At 40.7% G+C, this 19,595-nt stretch overlaps 1 protein-coding gene across 11 annotated transcripts in view; it reads right to left on the minus strand.

Moving 5' to 3' along the window:
• The window catches only part of CNOT10 (CCR4-NOT transcription complex subunit 10), a 48,657-nt gene extending 29,588 nt beyond the window's left edge, over positions 1-19,069 (minus strand). For 6 of the 11 annotated variants that reach the window (XM_023752946.1, XM_023752945.1, XM_023752943.1 and 3 more), the window contains exons 1-7: positions 18,758-19,034; positions 14,360-14,502; positions 7,361-7,455; positions 5,293-5,454; positions 4,044-4,194; positions 1,528-1,670; positions 435-521 (exon numbers count right to left, since the gene is read on the minus strand). In XM_023752946.1, the coding sequence (XP_023608714.1) occupies positions 435-521; positions 1,528-1,670; positions 4,044-4,194; positions 5,293-5,454; positions 7,361-7,455; positions 14,360-14,502; positions 18,758-19,008 (1,032 nt within the window). In that variant the 5' untranslated portion in view covers positions 19,009-19,034. Of the gene's footprint in view, positions 1-434; positions 522-1,527; positions 1,671-4,043; positions 4,195-5,292; positions 5,455-7,360; positions 7,456-11,552; positions 11,781-14,359; positions 14,503-18,757 lie in introns of those variants that run through there. The other 5 variants (XM_023752949.1, XM_006087572.3, XM_023752944.1 and 2 more) reach the window with 4 other exon arrangements.
• Positions 19,070-19,595: the final 526 nt, after the last annotated feature.

Below are 19,595 nucleotides of genomic sequence, written 5' to 3' on the forward strand. Positions count from 1 at the left end.
TATGCCAGCTACTTGCAAGTTAAAAATTATCTTAAATAATCTATTTTTACTGTATTAATGGAATACACTCTAAAAAACTAAAAACATGGTAGAATAAAATTTATACTTAAGTTCCAAGCAAAAATCCTACCAATTCTTATCTGCACATGGCTAATTAACAATGAATTTTTAAATGAATGTGATTTCATCATCTAATACACTCCCAGACCATTTTTTCTCTCAATCTTCTATTGAATAAATAAAAGAAATGATATTGCATTATCACCTTAAGTATACTTAGAAGGATTAAATGGCTTCTAAACTACAATACCTCAAAGATAAATAAACATACATGTCTTAAATGATTTACTGCCTTCAATGATCCATCACATTCTTCATCATTCATAACCACAAGTAAATACATGTGATGTATAACCTCTCTTAAGTCACATTACCTGATGTATCTTTGATTTTGCAGCTTCTATTAGAGCTCCACTTTCAGCTTTATGGTTAGAACTGTCTTTGTTGGTGTTATTACCAGTCTAGAGGGTGATGAACAAAGTTTATCAAAATGAAATATTTCTGACCACAACTTAAATCACAGATTTCCAAGTGAGCGAATCTCAATCACCTAGAGAACGTTTCAAAATTCAGAATCCTAGGTCCCAGTCCCAGAGATCCAGGTTCACTAGTGACAGGAAACTCTACCTATGAGAAGCTCGCTGTGGCGCACAATGATAGACTAGGTTTAAAACGCATAGGTCTTACTTGGGCAAGACTCAGGTTAGCTTTCTAAAACCCAGACACGATCATGTAATTCCCTTCTTAAAAACTTTCTGTCATACACACTGCCAACCTCATACCCTAAATTCCTAGTACAGTATTCAAAATCCTTCACGGTAGGACCCATATGCGAGTGGCCAATATCCCCTGCTGCTGATCTCCATTACATTTCTCAGGCACGACTTCCCATTTCAGATGACTACAACTCCCCCAACACACCTTCTCACACCTTTTGTGCTGTTTTTTCTGCCAGGATGGTCATCCTGCTTCATCCTTCCTTCCTTTTCTGATTTGTCAAACTATTACAATTTTAAAGGCCCACGTCAAACATCCAAACTTCTCTGAAACACTCCTTAACCTCCATCCTCCCAGTCCCTGAGCAGATTTGCTCAGTATTTTCCTCCCACAGACTTGAGTTCCTTGAAAATCAAGAACTGCAAGGTTTTCATTGCTGTCACCTTAGTACCAAGCAGAGCACAGAAGCATCTGTTGAACTGAATTATACTTCACCAACTATTACAAGTATTGAATATGGGAATAGTTTACTACAGTTTATGAATAATGCTAAGATTATGTAACTGAACTCCTATACATACATGTTTAAGACCTACACTCTAAACAACTTTCATATATGAAATACAGTAGTATTAACTAGTCATCATGCTGTACAGTGAAATAATATTTCAGTAAAGCTATTAAAATAATAAATAACTACAAATGTTCATTATTATTTAAATTTCAGTCTGATCACTTTAGGACACTCACCTCGTTCTTTCCATTTTTGTTATTGTTACCCTGTGAAATCATTTTTTCTAGGACAGCAAGAAGATGCAAAGCTTTCTCAGCTTGGTAAGTTAATATATACAGGTCTACAAGTAGAAAACACACTGCTTGGGCAAATTTTTCTTCTGGGGGTGGGGAGCGGAAAATAAAACAAAAAGAAAAATTACAATCCAAAGTGAAGCAAACATCTCAGACCTCCCCCCTCCCCTCCAAAGCTCTAAAGAGCAAAGCCTAAGCCTTTACTTAAATGAATTTCATCACCTAGAGCCATGGTGGAAACAACTTGCAATGCCAACAATGCCGTTATATTAGGCATCTCATGGCCCCTGATTTCATCCCAGTAGGTATCTCACCACTTCTCATTTCAGGAAGACTAGTGACTGAACATCCTTTGGACACCACCAGCACATGAAATGAGGATTTTACTTTATGTGGAAGGATATCTCAATTCCCATTCCTGCCTGGCTACTTACTAATTATGTGGCCTTTACACAGCACTGAACTAATTTTTAGACCTCAGATGGCTGACCTGTAAAATGGGGAGAACATTTTACCTGCCTAAAGGCAGGGGGGTGGGCCAGGTGATCTCTTGAAGTTACTTTTAACTCTAAAAAGATCTTGACTCCGGTAAATGTATTTCCTTTCAAGGTACAGAGATGGGAAAAAGAAACAATCTGATTGAAGACACAAAAGAACCAAGGTGTGGATTGGAGTATATCAGAAAATTGCAACAGCCAAGAGGGAAATATAAAGACAAGAACATCAAAGGAAGAACCCAAGGAAGAAAGGAAGGGTGACCCAGCATGACATAACACTATTTCCTTTCCTTTCAAAGAGAACATAAAAGGGAAAATAAGGATGAAAAGAAGGCTGCTATAATCAAGAACAGAAAATTTCAGAAGTCCTTAAAAGCTTCCTAGCAAGTCTTCCTGATTCCCTTCTTGCTCTTACATAGTAGCCAGAGCCGTTTCCATTTAAAACTACAATCAGTGCAGTTAATATGCAAAGGTGGCATCTCCAAGGGCTTCCCTCAAACAATAAGTCCCGACCTAGGTTACAATACTTTACCTGTTCTGTCCCTGGCTACTTCTGAGTTCATTTCCTACCATTTCCCCCATCCAGCTCGTCACAGTGGCATTCCAGCTGTTCCTCTCGAAAAACAATATGCCCAGACAAGCTCTATTCTGTACCCAATTTTAGCTTTTCTTCACAGCATTTAACTGTCTCACAATATATTTCTTGTGCAGCACTCTCTCCCATTAGAATATAAGCTTAATAAGGGTAAAGACTTTTTCTCTTTCATTCACTGCATCAATCTTTAGGTTCCAGTGTCTGGCCCATAGTATATGCTCAATAAATATATGTTAAATGAGGAATCCAAGTAGTGAAGTTAAAAAAATAATAATTTTCAAAGAAGAAGAAAAATACATTTGAGTGCTAATTGGTTGCTAGATTCTGCTCAACCCTAGCAGATTAAAGGATTTCAGAAACTGTTCTGGAAATTCTAAAAACCAGCTTTATTTGGGGGCGGGGGGAACCAAAACCACATCTGTGCCATCCTCAAAGTATAATTCTGATTTCTAGCTTTTCAGAAGAAAAGGACTGGTCACCCGTTACACAATGCTTCACCACTGAGGTCTCTCGGGGGCAGTCTGTCCAGCCACCACGCCCTCAGGATTGGGGGAAAGAAGAGAAGCGCCCTGAAAATGCTTCCCTGGAGCCATAGTAAGCAGCTGTTCAACCAGCTGTCAGCAAACGGGGGCTCTGTAACTCTCCCCAAAGCATCACGGGGGAGCCACCCCACCCCACCACATGTCCTGAGGGGACCACATCAGCAACCGGGTGTTTATAAAGCAGGAATCTGCATTGCTGTTTTGAATTAAAAAAAAAGTAACCATGGAGAAAAAGGCAGAAATGTGAATCACAACTGAAATGTGCTTGTGGGTGGAAACCATTAGCCCTCTCTAACAACCATTTCCTGGGTCCAGCTTTGCTGCTTTATTTGCTCCCTCTTTTTCCCTTTGCCCTTCCCTTTGTTCCTACTCTTGAGGCTAGTGATAGTAAGCTAGTTAAGATAACAAAAAAAGCTAACACAGTTCTCTACTATCTACTCTACTTCAGTTAGGCAGTAGACAAAATAAATTACTACGCAGTCCCCTAACATTACAAAACACGCCTTCCTTAATACACCACTTAGGTAAGAAAGGGTCAGGTACACAACCAAAGAAAACCCCTCGAATCAGCAATTCTTTCATATTAGAAACAGCAATTCTAACAGTTATCTTAAAAAATTGGGTTGGGAGGGTGCTAAAAGAAAACCTGGATTCATCTGAAAGTGATATAATTTTATCTTTTCTAACCATTAAGAAAACTGAACAGAGCTTTTTTTCTTTCTTACTGACATGTAATTCTCCGATTTAGGTTATCTGGGTACAAACATCAGAGACCTTTGCAAGTATGAGAAGATATGGAAACTACTGACTTGAAAGATAACATACCAAAAGGTTCTATAAACTGATAAAGTTTTTCACCAACTGATATGGCTTCTGTATACTGCCGCAAATGATAAAGAATGACTGCTTGATTGTAATACAACATGCTGTTTTCAACATCATCTAATCCATCCATTTCTTCAACAGCTGAGTGGACCTATAAAACAATCCACAGGGATTATACTCTAACAACAGTCAGAAAATAAAGCACAAAAGTGAAAGAAATCTACATGAATAAACAGCAACACAGGCCAATGTTTCTTACTCTGAATTTTTCCACATTTTCAACAGGATCTCTAGATTTCGATTACTCTCACACTAAAAAGTATTTGATTCATAATAAAATTCTGTTTAGTAAACTGTTTTTGATGGGACTTAATATTAAGTACCTAGCACAAGGCAAGGTGATTCTCCTCCTTGCCACGGTGAAGATACTAGTATATCTTTAATGCTGAACTGCCAGCATGGTTTCTGGGTTGGATTTCTACCTTGTAGACTCATGGGGAGTGGGCCAAACTCAAAACGGCCTTTCCCATGAGCATGTTACACAGTATGTACACAGAAACTTGGTTCCATTTGTAAAAACAAAAGTAAAATTTAAACGTTGAACAAACAATAGCTAACTACTTAACTATGTGCCAGGCCTGCTACATTGAACCTTTTTACAGAGAACACCTCATTTAATCCTCATCATACCTCGAGAACATAGATAATATTGCCATTTCCATCTTATAAATAAGGAAACCAGCACAAAAAGCTTAATTATCTTGCCCAAAGCCATATAGCTAGGAAGTATACTTTCTGATTTTCCTATGATGTTCAGGTTTTGTTCCCTTAGTAAAAAGGATAGATTTTTTTGAAGTAATTAACAAAATACACTTTGTCACACATGGTAGTGAAAACAGACTCCCAAGGGCTTTACTAGAACCCTAATGTCACCATCTGATACCAAAAGAAAATTACACCACTTTGCATTTTCAAGCTAGACTCTCTGTCTACCCAAAGCACATTCAAATTTGGTATATAAATCTATTTTATTCAAGTAAGAAAACCCAATAGAAAACAAAATCATATTACATAACTTTCATTTCCTGGAATAATAATTTTATACAAGTAAAATTAATACCAATGAATGTTACAGATATATTAGAAATTGTGCTATGAATATCAGACAATAAGTCACATTAATTTTCCTTAACTATTTTTATCCTAAAATTTAGAGAGCATAATAGCTAAATTCATTTGTGTATATTACCTGATTCTTCAGCTGGTTAAGTGTTTGTCTCAAACTATCTGTTGTTGTTTGGTTACTTTTAAAAAACTCAGCTACCGCTGTATTTAAAATTATTTTATAATCATCTTTGTTTATATCTTGTAGGCAGGCAAGGTGTTGAAGACAGGCATCATAATTTCCAGCCTAAAACAAAAATGAAAACACACATTCACAAAACTACATACCAGCTTTAAGACCTATATGATCATTTCCAAATATATTCCACTCATCTTTATTTTAAAACTCTTTAAAAAGATATAATTCCCCCAAATATGCTAGTTAAAGTTGTTAGATAAAACGATGTTTATGTCAATTAAGAAACCGTGTGCCCTAGCTGGTTTGGATCAGTGGATAGAGCGTCGGCCTGCAGACCAAAGGGTCCTGGGTTTGATTCTGGTCAAGGGCAGGCTTGGTTGCAAGCTCCTCCTTGGCTCGGGCCCTGGCTGGGACTTGTGCAGGAGGCAACCAATCGATGTGTTTCTCTCACATCAAAGTTTCTCTCTGTCTTTCCCTCTCTCTTCCACTCTCCCTAAAAATCAATCGAAAAATATCCTCGGGTGAGGATTAATAAAAAAACAAACAAAAAAACACACAAACTGTGATATGTCAATCATATCTCAGTAAAATTGGGAAAAAAAAAGAAACAGAAATGGTGGCTATACATTTCCTAAGAATCAAACTCTAACACTGATAAATGTGCATCATTTCTATAACACATATACATATAAATATATATATAAACTATACCTATATATGTTATAATCATATCTATATATATAAAAGCCTAAGCGACTGTCTGACTGGTAGCTATGACGTGCAATGACCACCAGGGGGCAAACGCTCAACACAGGAGCTGCCGAGCTGCGGTGACTTGGCAGCTGTGGTTCTTGGGTGACGCACCTGGAACCAGAGAGGAGGGAGCCCGATTCCGGGGTGCATCACCTGAGAACCACCCTCTCGCAATCCAGGACCCCTCAGGGGATGTCAAAGAGCAGTTTTTGGCCCAATACCTGCAGGCCAGGTTGAGGGACCTCATCAATGCACAAGGGGCCTCTAGCATCTACACTAATAAAAGAGAAATATGTAAATTGGTCGTCACTCCACTAGCCCATCAGCCAATCAGAGCAACTATGCAAATTAACCCAAGAAAGATGGCGGGTTAATTTGTATATGCAGGCGCGGAACGAAGACTGAAGACCACTGAAGAGGCTTGGCTTCTCCGCTGCAGCCAGAGCGGAGAAGACAAGCCTTGCTGTGGCCGGAGCAGAGAAGCCAAGCCTCACTGCAGCCGGAGTGGAGAAGCCTAGCCTCGCTGCAGCCGGAGTGGAGAAGCCTAGCCTTGAGGCTTGGCTTCTCCGCTGTGGCCGGACCAAAGGCCTGGGTCCTGGGTGCCGGAGGAAAACTAATGCCGGCAGCCAGGGGAAGGGAGGCCTATTGCGCGAATCTTCGTGCAATGGGCCTCTAGTAATATATATATTAGTTATTAGTATATATTGGTACATATTGCTAGCAGGGTATAATAGCCAAAGCTAGCCAAGAAAGGTAATGTGATTATTCCACATTTTAATTTCTAGTTAATATACTCTGAATACCAAAGTCTCAAGGTCTGCTTACATGTATGCAACTTGATAATCAAATATAAGGTGTTTTTTTTTCATATTGTTTAAAAATGTCAGAATAGTTAGTGTTTTGACAAACTTTTGGGGTTCTATTTTAAAGTACATTCAAGAAAAAAATTGAAGAGACTAGTGAAATGAAACGGCTGACCCACATACTTACAAGTATAAATTTGAAAGACTTAAAAACAATAGTGTGAGAGTTAAAATATATTTATGAAAACACAAAAACTTGGGAATGGCTCAAACCATTCCTGATTCTTTACCATAGTTAAACTCTAAAATGTTTTTATTTTAAAACTAAACCTACTCTCTAAACTTAACTCTTTAATTAGTAAACACACAGAAAAATTATAAATTTAAAAATTCAATGTGAAACAATTCATATTTGACAGATCCTAAAAATGGAGCTGATTAAGGGAAACATTTCTTACCGTGAAAGCTTGGAAAGCATTGGTGGACAGCTCCTTCTCTTGATCAGTGATCCCAGAGGACTGACCTGTCCCTTCATGCTTCTCGGCTCCCTGATCTGCAAGTAAACAGTTTTACACTTCTTTAGAAATAACAGTTGTGCAGTGATGTGTCCCTAGTTTTCTTCTTAATAGTCTTCTTCCTAATGAAGTTGCCAAAGTTAGAGCTCTCTCAACTACAATGACTAATTAGTGTAGAGTAAGAAGCCACTCCTCTACAAACTTAAGAAAAAATTTCCTTTAGCTGCGGCCAAATTCAATGAAAGCCCACCATTATTTATGTAAGGACTAGAGGCCTGGTGCATGACATTCATGCACTGGGGGTGGGGTCCCTCAGCCTGGCCTGCACCCTCTTGCAGTCCAGGACCCCTCGGGGGATGTCTGACTGCCAGCTTAGGCCTGCTCCCTGGCAGTTGGACATCCCCTGAGGGGTCCTTAGTGCTGCTGCGGAGGCAGGAGAGGCTCCCACCACCGCTTCTGTGCTTGCCAGCCATGAGCCTGCCCCCTGGTGGTCAGTGTGCGTTGTAGTGACCGGTTGTTCCACTGTTTAGTCTATTTGCATATTAATGTTTTATTATATAGGATTACAGCTCTGCCCATCAGGACATTAGGGCTTAGAATGTTGTGCTCTTTTATTTTTAAAATATATTTTATTGTAAAAAAATATACATTTTTTTTACAGAGACGGAGAGGGATAGAGAATTAGAAACATCAATGAGAGAAAAACATTGATCAGCTGCCTCCTGCACAACCCCCACTGGGGATCAGGCCTGTAACCAAGGTACATGCCCCTGACTAGAATTGAACCTGGGACCCTTAGTTCGTGGGCCAATGCTCTATCCACTGAGCCAACCGGTAAGGGCTGGTGTGCTCTTTTAAAGATATTAGTTCTGTCCCTCTAGCAATATACCAAAAGTAGGCCCTAGAGACCCAAGGAGATTATAAATACACTAGAGGCCCAGTGCACGAAATTTGTGCACGGGTAGGGTCCCTAGCACCTGCCGACTACAGCCTCCCTTCCCCTCGGCTGCCTGCCACTGCTGCCAGGGCCTTCCTTCCCCTGACTGCCTGTGGCCACCGCCAGCTGGGGCCTCCCTTCCCCCGGCTGCCTGCTGCTGTTGGCTGGGGCCTTCCTTCTCCCGGCTGCAGCCTCCCTTCCTGCCCGCTGGTCGAACGGACAATTTGCATATTAAGTTTTTATTATATAGGATGTACAATGCCTTCAAGAAGTTTATAATTCAGTTGGAACATAGTAATAACATTTAACAATGAGAAATCTACATTGATAACTCAGAGGTAATTTCCAGGCAAAGAATGCTTTCATAAACTTAGAAATCCAAAAGTCAAGATTAACACATTTAAAAAGCTTCCTTAACATGAGTTAAGTGTCCATATACATTCTAAGATTAATGATTCCTGCTCCACAATTTATTATTTTAAAAATCCGATTTTTTCTCCCCTGACTGGGTAGCTCAGTTGGTTAGAGCATCGTCCCACTACGCCAAGGGTATGGGTTCGATCCCTGGTCAGGGCACATACAAGAATCAACCAATGAGTGCATAAGTAAGTGCCCAAATCAATGTTTCTCTCTTTCTCTTCCTCTCTCTTTCTCTAGTCAATAATAATAATAAAAAAGAAGTGATACTTCTGTTACTTAAAGTTAGCAGATAAACTGGCATTTCATTTTATCATTAGCATACAAATAAAGAAATAGAAGAAAGTAAAAGGGGGATAATGGTGATGGATGGAAACTTTACTTGGGGTGATAAATGTACAATACAATACACAAATGATGTATTGAAGAACTATATACCTGAAACTTGTATAATTTTATTAACCAATGTCACCCCAATAAATTCAATAAGAAATTAAATTTGTAAAAAAGAATTGAGTCCTAATAGGGAGGAAGAAGAACTAATCGTTTAATGGAGAAAGTTTACCAGTTTAAAATAAGGACAGTGTTAAAACAGCTTTTCCTTTAGAAAGCCAACATGCTTGACTGCAAGACTACTGTTTACACAGTACATCTATTTTACAAAACTTTCAGGTGCACAGGAACAGTAAGAACCAATTACTTCAAAATGTGTAAAAATGGGACACAGGATTTCAGGACACCAGAAAGCAAAGTATGAGTTTAGAGCAGTGATGGCGAACCTATGACACGCATGTCAGAGGTGACACGCGAACTCATTTTTTTGGTTGATTTTTCTTTGTTAAATGGCATTTAAATATATAAAATAAATATCAAAAATATAAATCTTTGTTTTACTATGGTTGCAAATATCAAAAAATTTCTATATGTGACACGGCACCAGAGTTAAGTTAGGGTTTTTCAAAATGCTGACACGCCGAGCTCAAAAGGTTCGCCATCACTGGTTTAGAGTGAAGCAGAAGTCTCAACTCCATGTCTATTTATTATCTATCTATGTAAAAGGCTAAGTGTCCGTCCTTCCCTCCGACCAGTAGCTATGATGCGCACTGACCACCAGGGGGCAGACGCTCAACACAAGAGCTGCCATGACATGCACTGGCCATTTAAATATATACGGCACCACGGACCTGATGCCCACAAACCAACACTTGGCTTCCCCCAAGTGGGACACAGGCCCTGCCACCACCCTGGAGTGACACCCCACCAAATTGCAGCCAAGACCTCATCACGCAAAATGCAGCCCACAGCCCAGCCCAGCCCGGAAACGGTCGCTGTGGGTGCCGGGTAATGACGTCATGTAGCAACGCCCAGCTTCCTCTACCTAGCGACTAGCCTCCTTGGAGTTTCTTCAACCCAGGAACCTGACTTGCTTTATAGCCAGGTGCAAACATTTTACAGTTCAACCAAGTATCTATGAAGCGTGTTCCCATGCCTCATCTCATTTGATCCGCACAGAAGTCCTGGAGTAGGCAGATAGGAGAATCAGTAGAATCCTATTTTCTTTTCATTAGCAAGACAACGGAGATTTAGAAAGTTTAGAAACTTGACCCGACTGAAAAGAAGAAATGGTGGAACTTGAAAATGACTTCAGGTTTTCTCACTGCGCAGAATATAGTCAAACACTGCTACAGTTAAATATTCCCCCCACCCCCCGCGTGATCTACAATAATAATCTGCTCTGTGTTGATATTTACTGCTGTGTTGCTGACAATTACCTGAAAGAGAAGTTGGGGTGCTTCACTAGGCTGGAAAAAGTTTAGCTAAATCAGAAAGCAGGTCTAATTAAGAAAGGTTATAAATACACACACACACACACACACACACACACACAAAAGGCTAAGTTGACTCATGCATGTGCGATACATATAAAGCTCTCGCTGGCATCAATTGCACACGTGTGTTTCAATCTGTCATTGTCGATTGTGAATTTGGTTAACACTTCCATTGTAGAGAAAAGGCGAATAGCGACATTAAAGTATTTCTTCTAATTAATTTCCTTTCAATGAGCACAAATCCGTGCACCAGGACACTAGTCAAATTATAACAATGAACACAAATACTTAAAAAAAATTTTGGGAACCTAAACTGTTTTAAAAATGTATCTTCCCTCATCATAAGAAAGTAAACTAAATTTAAGACAAATAACAAAAATTCTTGATCTGCCATCAAGTTATCTCCATAACTTCTTCTAAAATATATCCTCTCTGGACTAGATGACATTCTTTAATGGGACTTCTGGGCTCAACTGTCAAAGAGTGATGTATAAACACAGGGCAGAGGGAAATACACACAACTCACCAAGGTGTTGAGGAATTTAAGCTTCTATCTACTTCCACCAAAGGCAGATTGGCTCATGCGGCCACTGCTGCTATCATTATCCTCTAGGAGCTGTAAAAGTCTCCTAAAATCTTCCAGGAAAGGAGAGAAGCCAACTTTAAGATAAATAAATAAATAAGCTAGACTCGAAGGCTGACAAGAGACTCTGAAATTCCCTTTTCTACAGACATTTCAAAGAACTGAGCTCAATAACAGCCTTTTACATGTTTACCAACCATCATTTTACCTACATTCTTTTACATTAAGATATACTTCAATGGGATTTTTATTTTCCTTGTTATCTCTCTCCACTTTTCAAGTTTTCTGCAAGAAGTGGGTATTATTTGTATAATCCGTTTTAAAAATGTTTTTAAAACATTCATTTTTTGGTAACTGCTGATTTCTTACCCGTAAGAGTCTGCACGTAATCCCACAATGTGTCTTTATTTGTCCAAAAGTAGTCTCCATTGCCAATTGAAACGGTGTATGACCGTTCATCCATAAGCTTGACTTTCCTTCTACTGTGGCCTAATGCACATGGCTGACCTTCTAGGCGCACAGAGCTCTTTGGCGCACAAAACTTGACATTCTTTAAGCCAAAGGGCTTCATTTTGAACCAAACAATTGCCTTTAGGTTTGAACTAAGTACAAAAGAAACACACTGCTTTTTCAAAACTGAAAAAAGTCAGTTAACTGAAAGCATAGACACATTCCATTAAAAGAATGCCAATTCAAATATGATTGGAGGAAGATCTTCCAAACAAGCTAGCTAGACTTCTCAAATTTTAACTCCTGTGACGTTCAAGGAAAAAATTTTGTTCCAAAGAAAAAAAGGATTGCCGAGGCCGAAGGAAATCTGCAACACTCACAAACTAGTGTTGATGCCTCTAGTGAAGGGAAATTTAAATAACAAAGACATTTTAAACAAAAATAATTCAGGTTCACCAAAGTCACCATCTAGCTAAGGCTCACAAGCCTCATGTGTGGTTTCCTATCACTTGAACTAGTACAGCCAATTTATAATGCTGATTTCTGTACAACTCAGAGAAGTAACATGTGACCAGTAGTGCTATAGACTTCAGCACCCTGTCCAGCACTGCAGAAATAAACAGAATATCAAGAATCAAGAATATAGCAGGATGCTTTGGGGAAGACAGGCAAAGCAGAACACTACCACTGCCAATGGGTATTTTTATTTTCATATCTGAGAGTAGTTTTATGCACAGAAAAAAAGATTTCCTCCGGTTTTCAAACCTATGACCGATGCTCTAACCACTCAGCAACACCAGCCAGGGCTCTTTTTTTTTAAATTGAGATATAATTGACATATTAACATTATATTACTTCCAGATATATAACATGATTTTGTGTATATCCCATAGATTTCTTCTAATTGCAAATGGAAGATGTTCCTGTCACCATCTTTACAAATTGATCAAATTTAGCATCTAATAGTGAACAAACTGACAATATGTACTTTATAAAAAGTATTCAGCTTCACCTACAGAGTATCTTATAAATATATTAACGCTAAATCTAATCAAGCCTGTTAAAATAACTTTTAGTTTACAGAAAATACAGGATAAGGAACTAAAGGATGCCAGGAAGAAACAATCAGAAAAATCCAGAACATAGGATGTTCTACAAGGCAACCAACTTAGTCTCTTAAAAAAAAAAAAAATCATGAAAAAAAAAAAAAAAGGAAGAGACATACCAAAATATAATATATGAATCTTAACTGGTTCTTAATTTGAAAGGCACAGTTTCTTTAAAGTTTTATGGAACATTTTTGGTTCAACTGGGGAAATCTGACATATTCAAATATTAGTTTTCTGAAGTATAATGGTATTATGGTTACATAGGTAAATGTCCTTATTTTAAGAAATGCATGGTGAAATATTTAGAGATGAAATATCATGATGTCTGTAACTTCTTCAGAAATGACTCTTAGCTAGAGATGAAGAAAATAAATACAGCAAAATGTAACAATTGGTGAACTAGGTGGTGGTTATATGGGTATTCATTTTATTTTTTCAATATTTTGGATGTTTGTTAATAAAAAGTTGAAAAAATATCAAATGAGCACAGATTTTTGTAAGTATGTATGGTGACACATGTTAACTAAACATACTGTGGTGATCATTTTGCAGTATGTACAGATATCAAATCATTACATTGTACATCTGAAACTAACGTATCAATTATACCTCAGTTAAAAAAAAAACACTAACCTATACTGAATGCTTACTGCATTTTTCAAGGAAAAGAAAATATCCAACTATAAAGTTGTGCGACTCTATCAAGGATGTTTTTTTCAAGTCAGTGTGAGGTTGGGCAGGCCAAGAAAAAGTCTGGAAGAACACACAAACTCATATTGGTTATCTGGAGAGAGGGGAGATAGAGGACTTCATATTTTTTTAAAATATATTTTTATTGATTTCAGAGAGGAAGGGAGAGGGAGGAAGAGATAGAAATATCAATGATGAGAGAGAATCATCAATCAGCAGCCCCCCCACCCATGCCATCCTGATGGAGCCCACAACCTGGGCATATGCCCTAGACTGGAATCAAACCTGGGACCTTTCAGTCCGCAGGTTGATGCTCTATCCACTGAGCCAAACCAGCCAGGGCTGGACTTCATATTTTTTTTACCTTATACACTTACTAATAAAAAGTTTTGGGTGTTTTAAATAAAATAAAAAATACCCGTGGCTTAAAGTTTCTCCATTTTTAGTCAGTCTGGCTCAAAATTTCAAAGCCCTCCCTTTAAGTACTCATCTCCTGGTTTTGTATTATTCACCTGGTCCTGTCTTTCCCTTGTTCATATCATCATCAACCTTTCCCCATTAAGCCTACTACTGCCATCCTCATAGTCCAAATTCTCAGATAAATTCAAACCTAGGATTTTGTTTTCTAACTCCAGCCACATTCTCCTTTCAAATAACTATCAAAAGTAAAGTAAAAAATGATACTGGTTTTAGCCTTTTCTGGTGTGACTCAGTGGCTGAGTGTCGACCTGTGAACCAGAAGGTCATGGTTCGATTCCCGGTCATGGCACATGCCCAACAATCCTACCGAGGTTGCAAGCTCGATCCCCAGTAGGGGGTGTACAGGAGGCAGTCCATCGTTGTTTCTCTTTGTCTCCCAAATTAAAAAAAAAAATTAAAATGATATTGGTTTTATACCGCCTTTATATATTATATAGGGACACAAACCTTGTGAACCTTCCATGCCCTTCAATCTCTGGCTTTGGTTGACGCCCCATCTATCCTTGGACACTCCTCCCTTTACAATTTGGTTGAAATATAACTCAGGGTGTGAGACTGCTGGCTCATCAGTCACTGAGAGGCCACTCAACCTAGAAAGACAGGTAAATTTGTTCCCAGGAGGTGAGTCTTGACCAATTGGAAACAAAAACAGAAGGAAGCTAGACAGATAAATGATCCCCTTTTTCTTTCTCCTGGAAAACCTTTAAGAAAAATCCCACATGCAAGTGACTGACTAGGTCTCTTCCCAGCTCGAGGTGAAACAGTGGCCAGGGATGGAATGTACTGCATCTCCCCCTGCCTTATTCCTTCTCTCCATCTCTTCCACTACCCTGGACTTGCACTTTCCAAATAAAAAGTTAGCACCTTAATTGGGTTCTGCTTCCCAGAAGATGTGGGCTAAAATACACACCTTACCTCCTGTTGATCCTCACAAGCTACAACTCTGTGAGGTAATTAAAAAGCTACTAGGAATAAAGAAAGAACTATTAGCATCCCTATTTTATAAATGAAGAAACTGAGGCTCAACCTTTCCTGAAAAGCAAGGCTTTCTGCTTACATACCATACCAATTAGGCATAAATTCTGCCAATTTTACTCCCTAAACATTTCCCATATCTGCCTTTCCTCCCCATCCTACCACTACCCCAAAGTAATAGTAGTCAGCATTTTAAAAAACTAGGGTCTGAGATGATCTCACTTATACCATTACCAACTCTGTGCAGTAGGTGTCATTTCTATTCTACACATAGGAAAACTGAGACATCAAAAAGGTTTCTTAAAATTTACCCAGGTCTCAAAAACACCAAGTGGTACCACTTGAATGAACCTAGGCTCTCTGATTTCAAACCCTATGCTCCTAACTCTTCATTGATTGTCACCTGGTTTAGTTAAACCATAAATCAGATCACATCATGCCCTAGTTGAAATCTCCCAATGGTTTCACATTAGTTTGAATGAATTCAATTTTTAAAAAAAATATATTTTATTGATTTTTTAAAAATATATTTTATTGATTTTTTACAGAGAGGAAGGGAGAGGGATAGAGAATTAGAAACATCAATGAGAGAGAAACATCGATCAGCGGGCCGTAGTTTGCCCACGGCTGCTCTAGATCCTATGGGCTTCTTTTCTTACCTAATGAAGAACAAGTACACAAGATCTTCCATGGAAAGGGCCCTGGGCTCAGGAGCTCAGAGATGAAGAGCATATCAACTAGATTTCTGAATGACGAGGGTGTTCACCAGATAGAGAAGAGAAAGCAGGGTGTTGCCGCTCAGAAGCTCAAAAGAACACAACGCTTTCCAAGAGTGTAATTTCAGATGTGAAGAGTTAGATTTGCTGATATAAAAACATCCACTGAAAATAGTTTGTGAAGAGCCTTACATTACTAGTGAGTTTTGATGCACACAAAAAATGGTATTGTCTTAGAAAGTTTATTGATAGAGGAGGGGTATGATCCAATTAGTGTTTTAGAAATAAAATGAAAAGGCAGCCCTGGCTGGTGTTGTTAAGTGGTTAGAGCATCGGCCCCAGTATGGAAGGATCTTGGGTTTGATTCCCGGTCAAAGGCATGTAACTGGTTTTGGGTTCGCTCCTTGCTCCCAGACAGGGTGCATGTGGGAAGCATCGATGTGTGTCTCTCACATCGAAGTTTCTCTCTCTTCTTTCCCCCTCCCTCCGCTCCCTTCCACTCTCTCTGAAAAGAAATGTTGTTGAGGATTGACAACAGCAACAAAAAAATGTTTAATGAAAAGACAGCAGTGAGAAGAACAGACTGAATAAAACATCAGTCAAGAGATAGCTTAATGTGAAACAGATCACATAAAGAGATAAAGGCCAGAATCTCAGAAGCTGAAATGGGGATGGAGTGGAGAAACAGAATTCAAGCGAGCCACACTAAACACTCATCCTATACAATAAAGAGCTAATATGCAAATGGTCATCACGCCCTCGCACTGGGACCAGGGGACCTGAGGTGGGCCTGGGGACCTGAGGCTGCGCCCCCTACCCTGTGGGGCTTGACCAGGGTGAAGCTGGTCGGGTCTGGGTCTCGAGCAACTTCTAGGCGTGCACGGGTGGGCGGGGACTTGACTCTGGGTCCCACAGCAAGCCCCAGACTCTGACAGGAGGGAGATTTTCATATACATTTTACTAATTTTCTTTCATCTCTGACACTTTTTTTAAAAATATATTTTATTGATTTTTTACAGAGAGGAAGGGAGAGAGATAGAGAGTTAGAAACATCGAGAGAGAGAAACATTGATCAGCTGCCTCCTGCACATCTCCCACTGGGGATGTGCCCACAACCAAGGTACATGCCCCTGACCAGAATCGAACTCTGGACCCTTCAGTCCGCAGGCTGACGCTCTATCCACTGAGCCAAACCGGTTTTGGCTCTGACACTTCTATTATAGAGAAAGGGCAAATAGCAACATTAAAATATTTCCTCTAATTAATTCCCTTTTAATGTGCACAAATTTCATGCACTGGGCCACTAGTTTACTTAATATAAATCCAACCTCATTATCAAGGTAGGACATTTCCTACACCATGGCCTACAAACTTAAACCAAGAAAAGAAACAACCCCCTAATCATTTAGGAACCTATTCTTTTTTTAAAAAAATTTTTTTTATTGCTTTCAGAGAGGAAGGGAGAGGAAGAGAGATAGAAACATCAATGATGAGAGTCATTGATTGGCTGCATCCTGCACACCCCCTACCAGGGACCTAGCCCGCAACTCAGGCTTGTGCCCTTGACCGGAATTGAACCTGGGACCCTTCAGTCCACAGGCTGATGTTCTATCCACTGAGCCAAACCGGCTAGGGCAGGAACTTATTCTTCAACTATACATATTATATAGCTCTTCACAGATGGGAGTGCCACTATAACCAGTCTGTCTCGAGCAGACTAAATAATAGGTCCTCCTCAAAGGCAGGGAGTATGCCATATCCATTTCTTCAATATCTACGGCAGCATCTGGCACTCTCAATCTTTGTGAAAGAATGAGTGAACAAGTAGAAGAATACTTTATAACTGAGATTGGACTTGAAAACTAGGTGAGCTTTAGGCCTAAAACGGTCATTCCAGGAAGTGGTATGGTATGGGTTATTAGGTCTGGTAAACCTGGGAAATAGAGACACTGTCCTAAATTAAGAAGACAGATGTTGGGCCCCTGGAACCTTGGACAGGCCGTGCTATTCCCTGCCTGAGACCTTCTCCCCTTCCACACATCCCTGTTTCCGACGGCTCACTCCTTCATTGCATTCAGCTGTCTGCTCAACTATCCCCTCACCGGACGCTCTCCCTGACCAGCCCACTTCAAATTCGACAGTACACTCTATTATCCTCACTTTCTAAAGCTTTTCTGTTACTCTTTTTAGCAGATTACCGAAGAGATCCTCTAACGGTTTTACTTACCTGTACCTGTACGAGGATGGACTCACTTTATTTCAAATCAAGTATATCTGTCAGTTACTAAGATCAGGACCTACTGAAACCTACAGCACACTGAGATTTTCTTTTCCTTTAAAAACTAATTTCACGGTGAAGGCTAAGTGCTGACCACCTCTCACTCCTCTCACTTAAGTTCCTTCCAACAAAACCTGGATGCCACAGAGACATTAATTTCTTACAGGAGACATAGGCCGCCACACCGTCTCAGAGGTAGGCAGGGAAGAGTTTTATATTCCTTAAAGGAGACGATTCTAGGAACGGGGCAGTAATTCATCAACAAAATCGACATGAAAGCAATCACAAGGAACTAGGGGGAAACAGGTTCTAAATGCAAGATGTTAGCACAGACCCGAGTGGCACACTATTATTCCAAGTCTGTTTAAATAAGTGCCTTAAACACAGTTAATCACATTGCACGTCGCTGACCAGAGGCAGACTGATGCGGCCAAAAGGGCGCCCAGGTGAGTCTTAGCTGAGCCAGCGGGTCATTGAGGCAGCTGTGTGTTCCGGGAAGAATTTTCCCTGCTCTGCCTTCACACTGGGAAGTCGGAAAGTATATGAAACGGCTATCTAAATTTAGGCTTTTTCAGCCAGAGATATTCTGGAGGAGCGGGGCGGAGGGGTGGGGGGCGCAAAGGCAGTCAGTAGTGACTTCAAGCTGCACTTGGGTGAAGAAACTATTGGACCTGGGGTCCAAAGACTCACATGAGCGAGGGCTGAGGGCGGGGAGGGGGCAGAGAAATGCACGCTCCAATTAAAGTCGCCTTTGAGTTCTTACCCCCTGTCCCCCACTCGGGGCCCCGCGGCCCCAGCGCGCAAGGTCTGCACACCCTCCTCCCCACCCCCGCAGCGTGTCCCGCCGTCTCAGCGCGCAGGGCGCGGGCGCCTCACCTGCAGGCTTGTCTGCAGCCATCTTCCCGCCTCGGCTCGGGGTCTTCCCTGCAGGTGGCGTGGCCTCGACTCCAGCTGCCCGCCGGCCGCAGTCCTGGAACCCTGAGGGCGACTCTGTGCCCACCTTGGCTCTGGGCGCCGGAGTTCCGGCCTGGACAGGAGGGTAGACCGCGGGCTGAGGAAGTGACGAAGGCTAGTTCGCGTCGTCTAGCAACAGCAGCGGCATCTCCGCCCTGGCGGCTACACTGCATCCTGCCATGTACAGCCTCCGCCCCGCGGAGTCCCGGCCACGCTACTTCCGGGGGCGTCGGCGGCGTGGGAACTGCGGCGGCCCCGCCCCGCGCTGGCGCCCCGCCTCCTGCGGCGTCTGTGCGCGCGCGCGCCTCGGAGCGTGTGCTGGGGCGGCGGGACCGGGTCTGCGCGCCATTGGCTTCCTTCGGCTCATCCTGGTTCAAACACGTAAGGGTCAGAGCTCTTGTCCTTCGTTTTACATAAAATCACCGTAATCGTACCTGACTTTATGTGCTAAGCATTGAGCCCTGCACTGGACCTCACTTTCTCATAGATTTTCCACGACTCTGTAAAGAAAGCACTGTCGTGGTTCCCGTTTAAACAAAACATTTTTAGAAAAGTTTTAGACTTACAGAAAAGTTGCAAAGATGACACAGAGAATTACTGTATATTCCCCACCTACAGTGCCCTGTAGTGGACATCTTAATTATTAAGTTACTATGGTACATCCATCACACCCAAGAAAACACCTTGATTGGTACATTTGTATTAACTTTTTTTAGGTTTTGCCATTTTTCCTTTTCTGTTCCAGGAATGGGATACCTAC

The sequence above is a fragment of the Myotis lucifugus genome, unplaced genomic scaffold, assembly GCF_000147115.1.
Source record: "Myotis lucifugus unplaced genomic scaffold, Myoluc2.0 scaffold_39, whole genome shotgun sequence".
NCBI lineage: Eukaryota > Metazoa > Chordata > Mammalia > Chiroptera > Vespertilionidae > Myotis > Myotis lucifugus.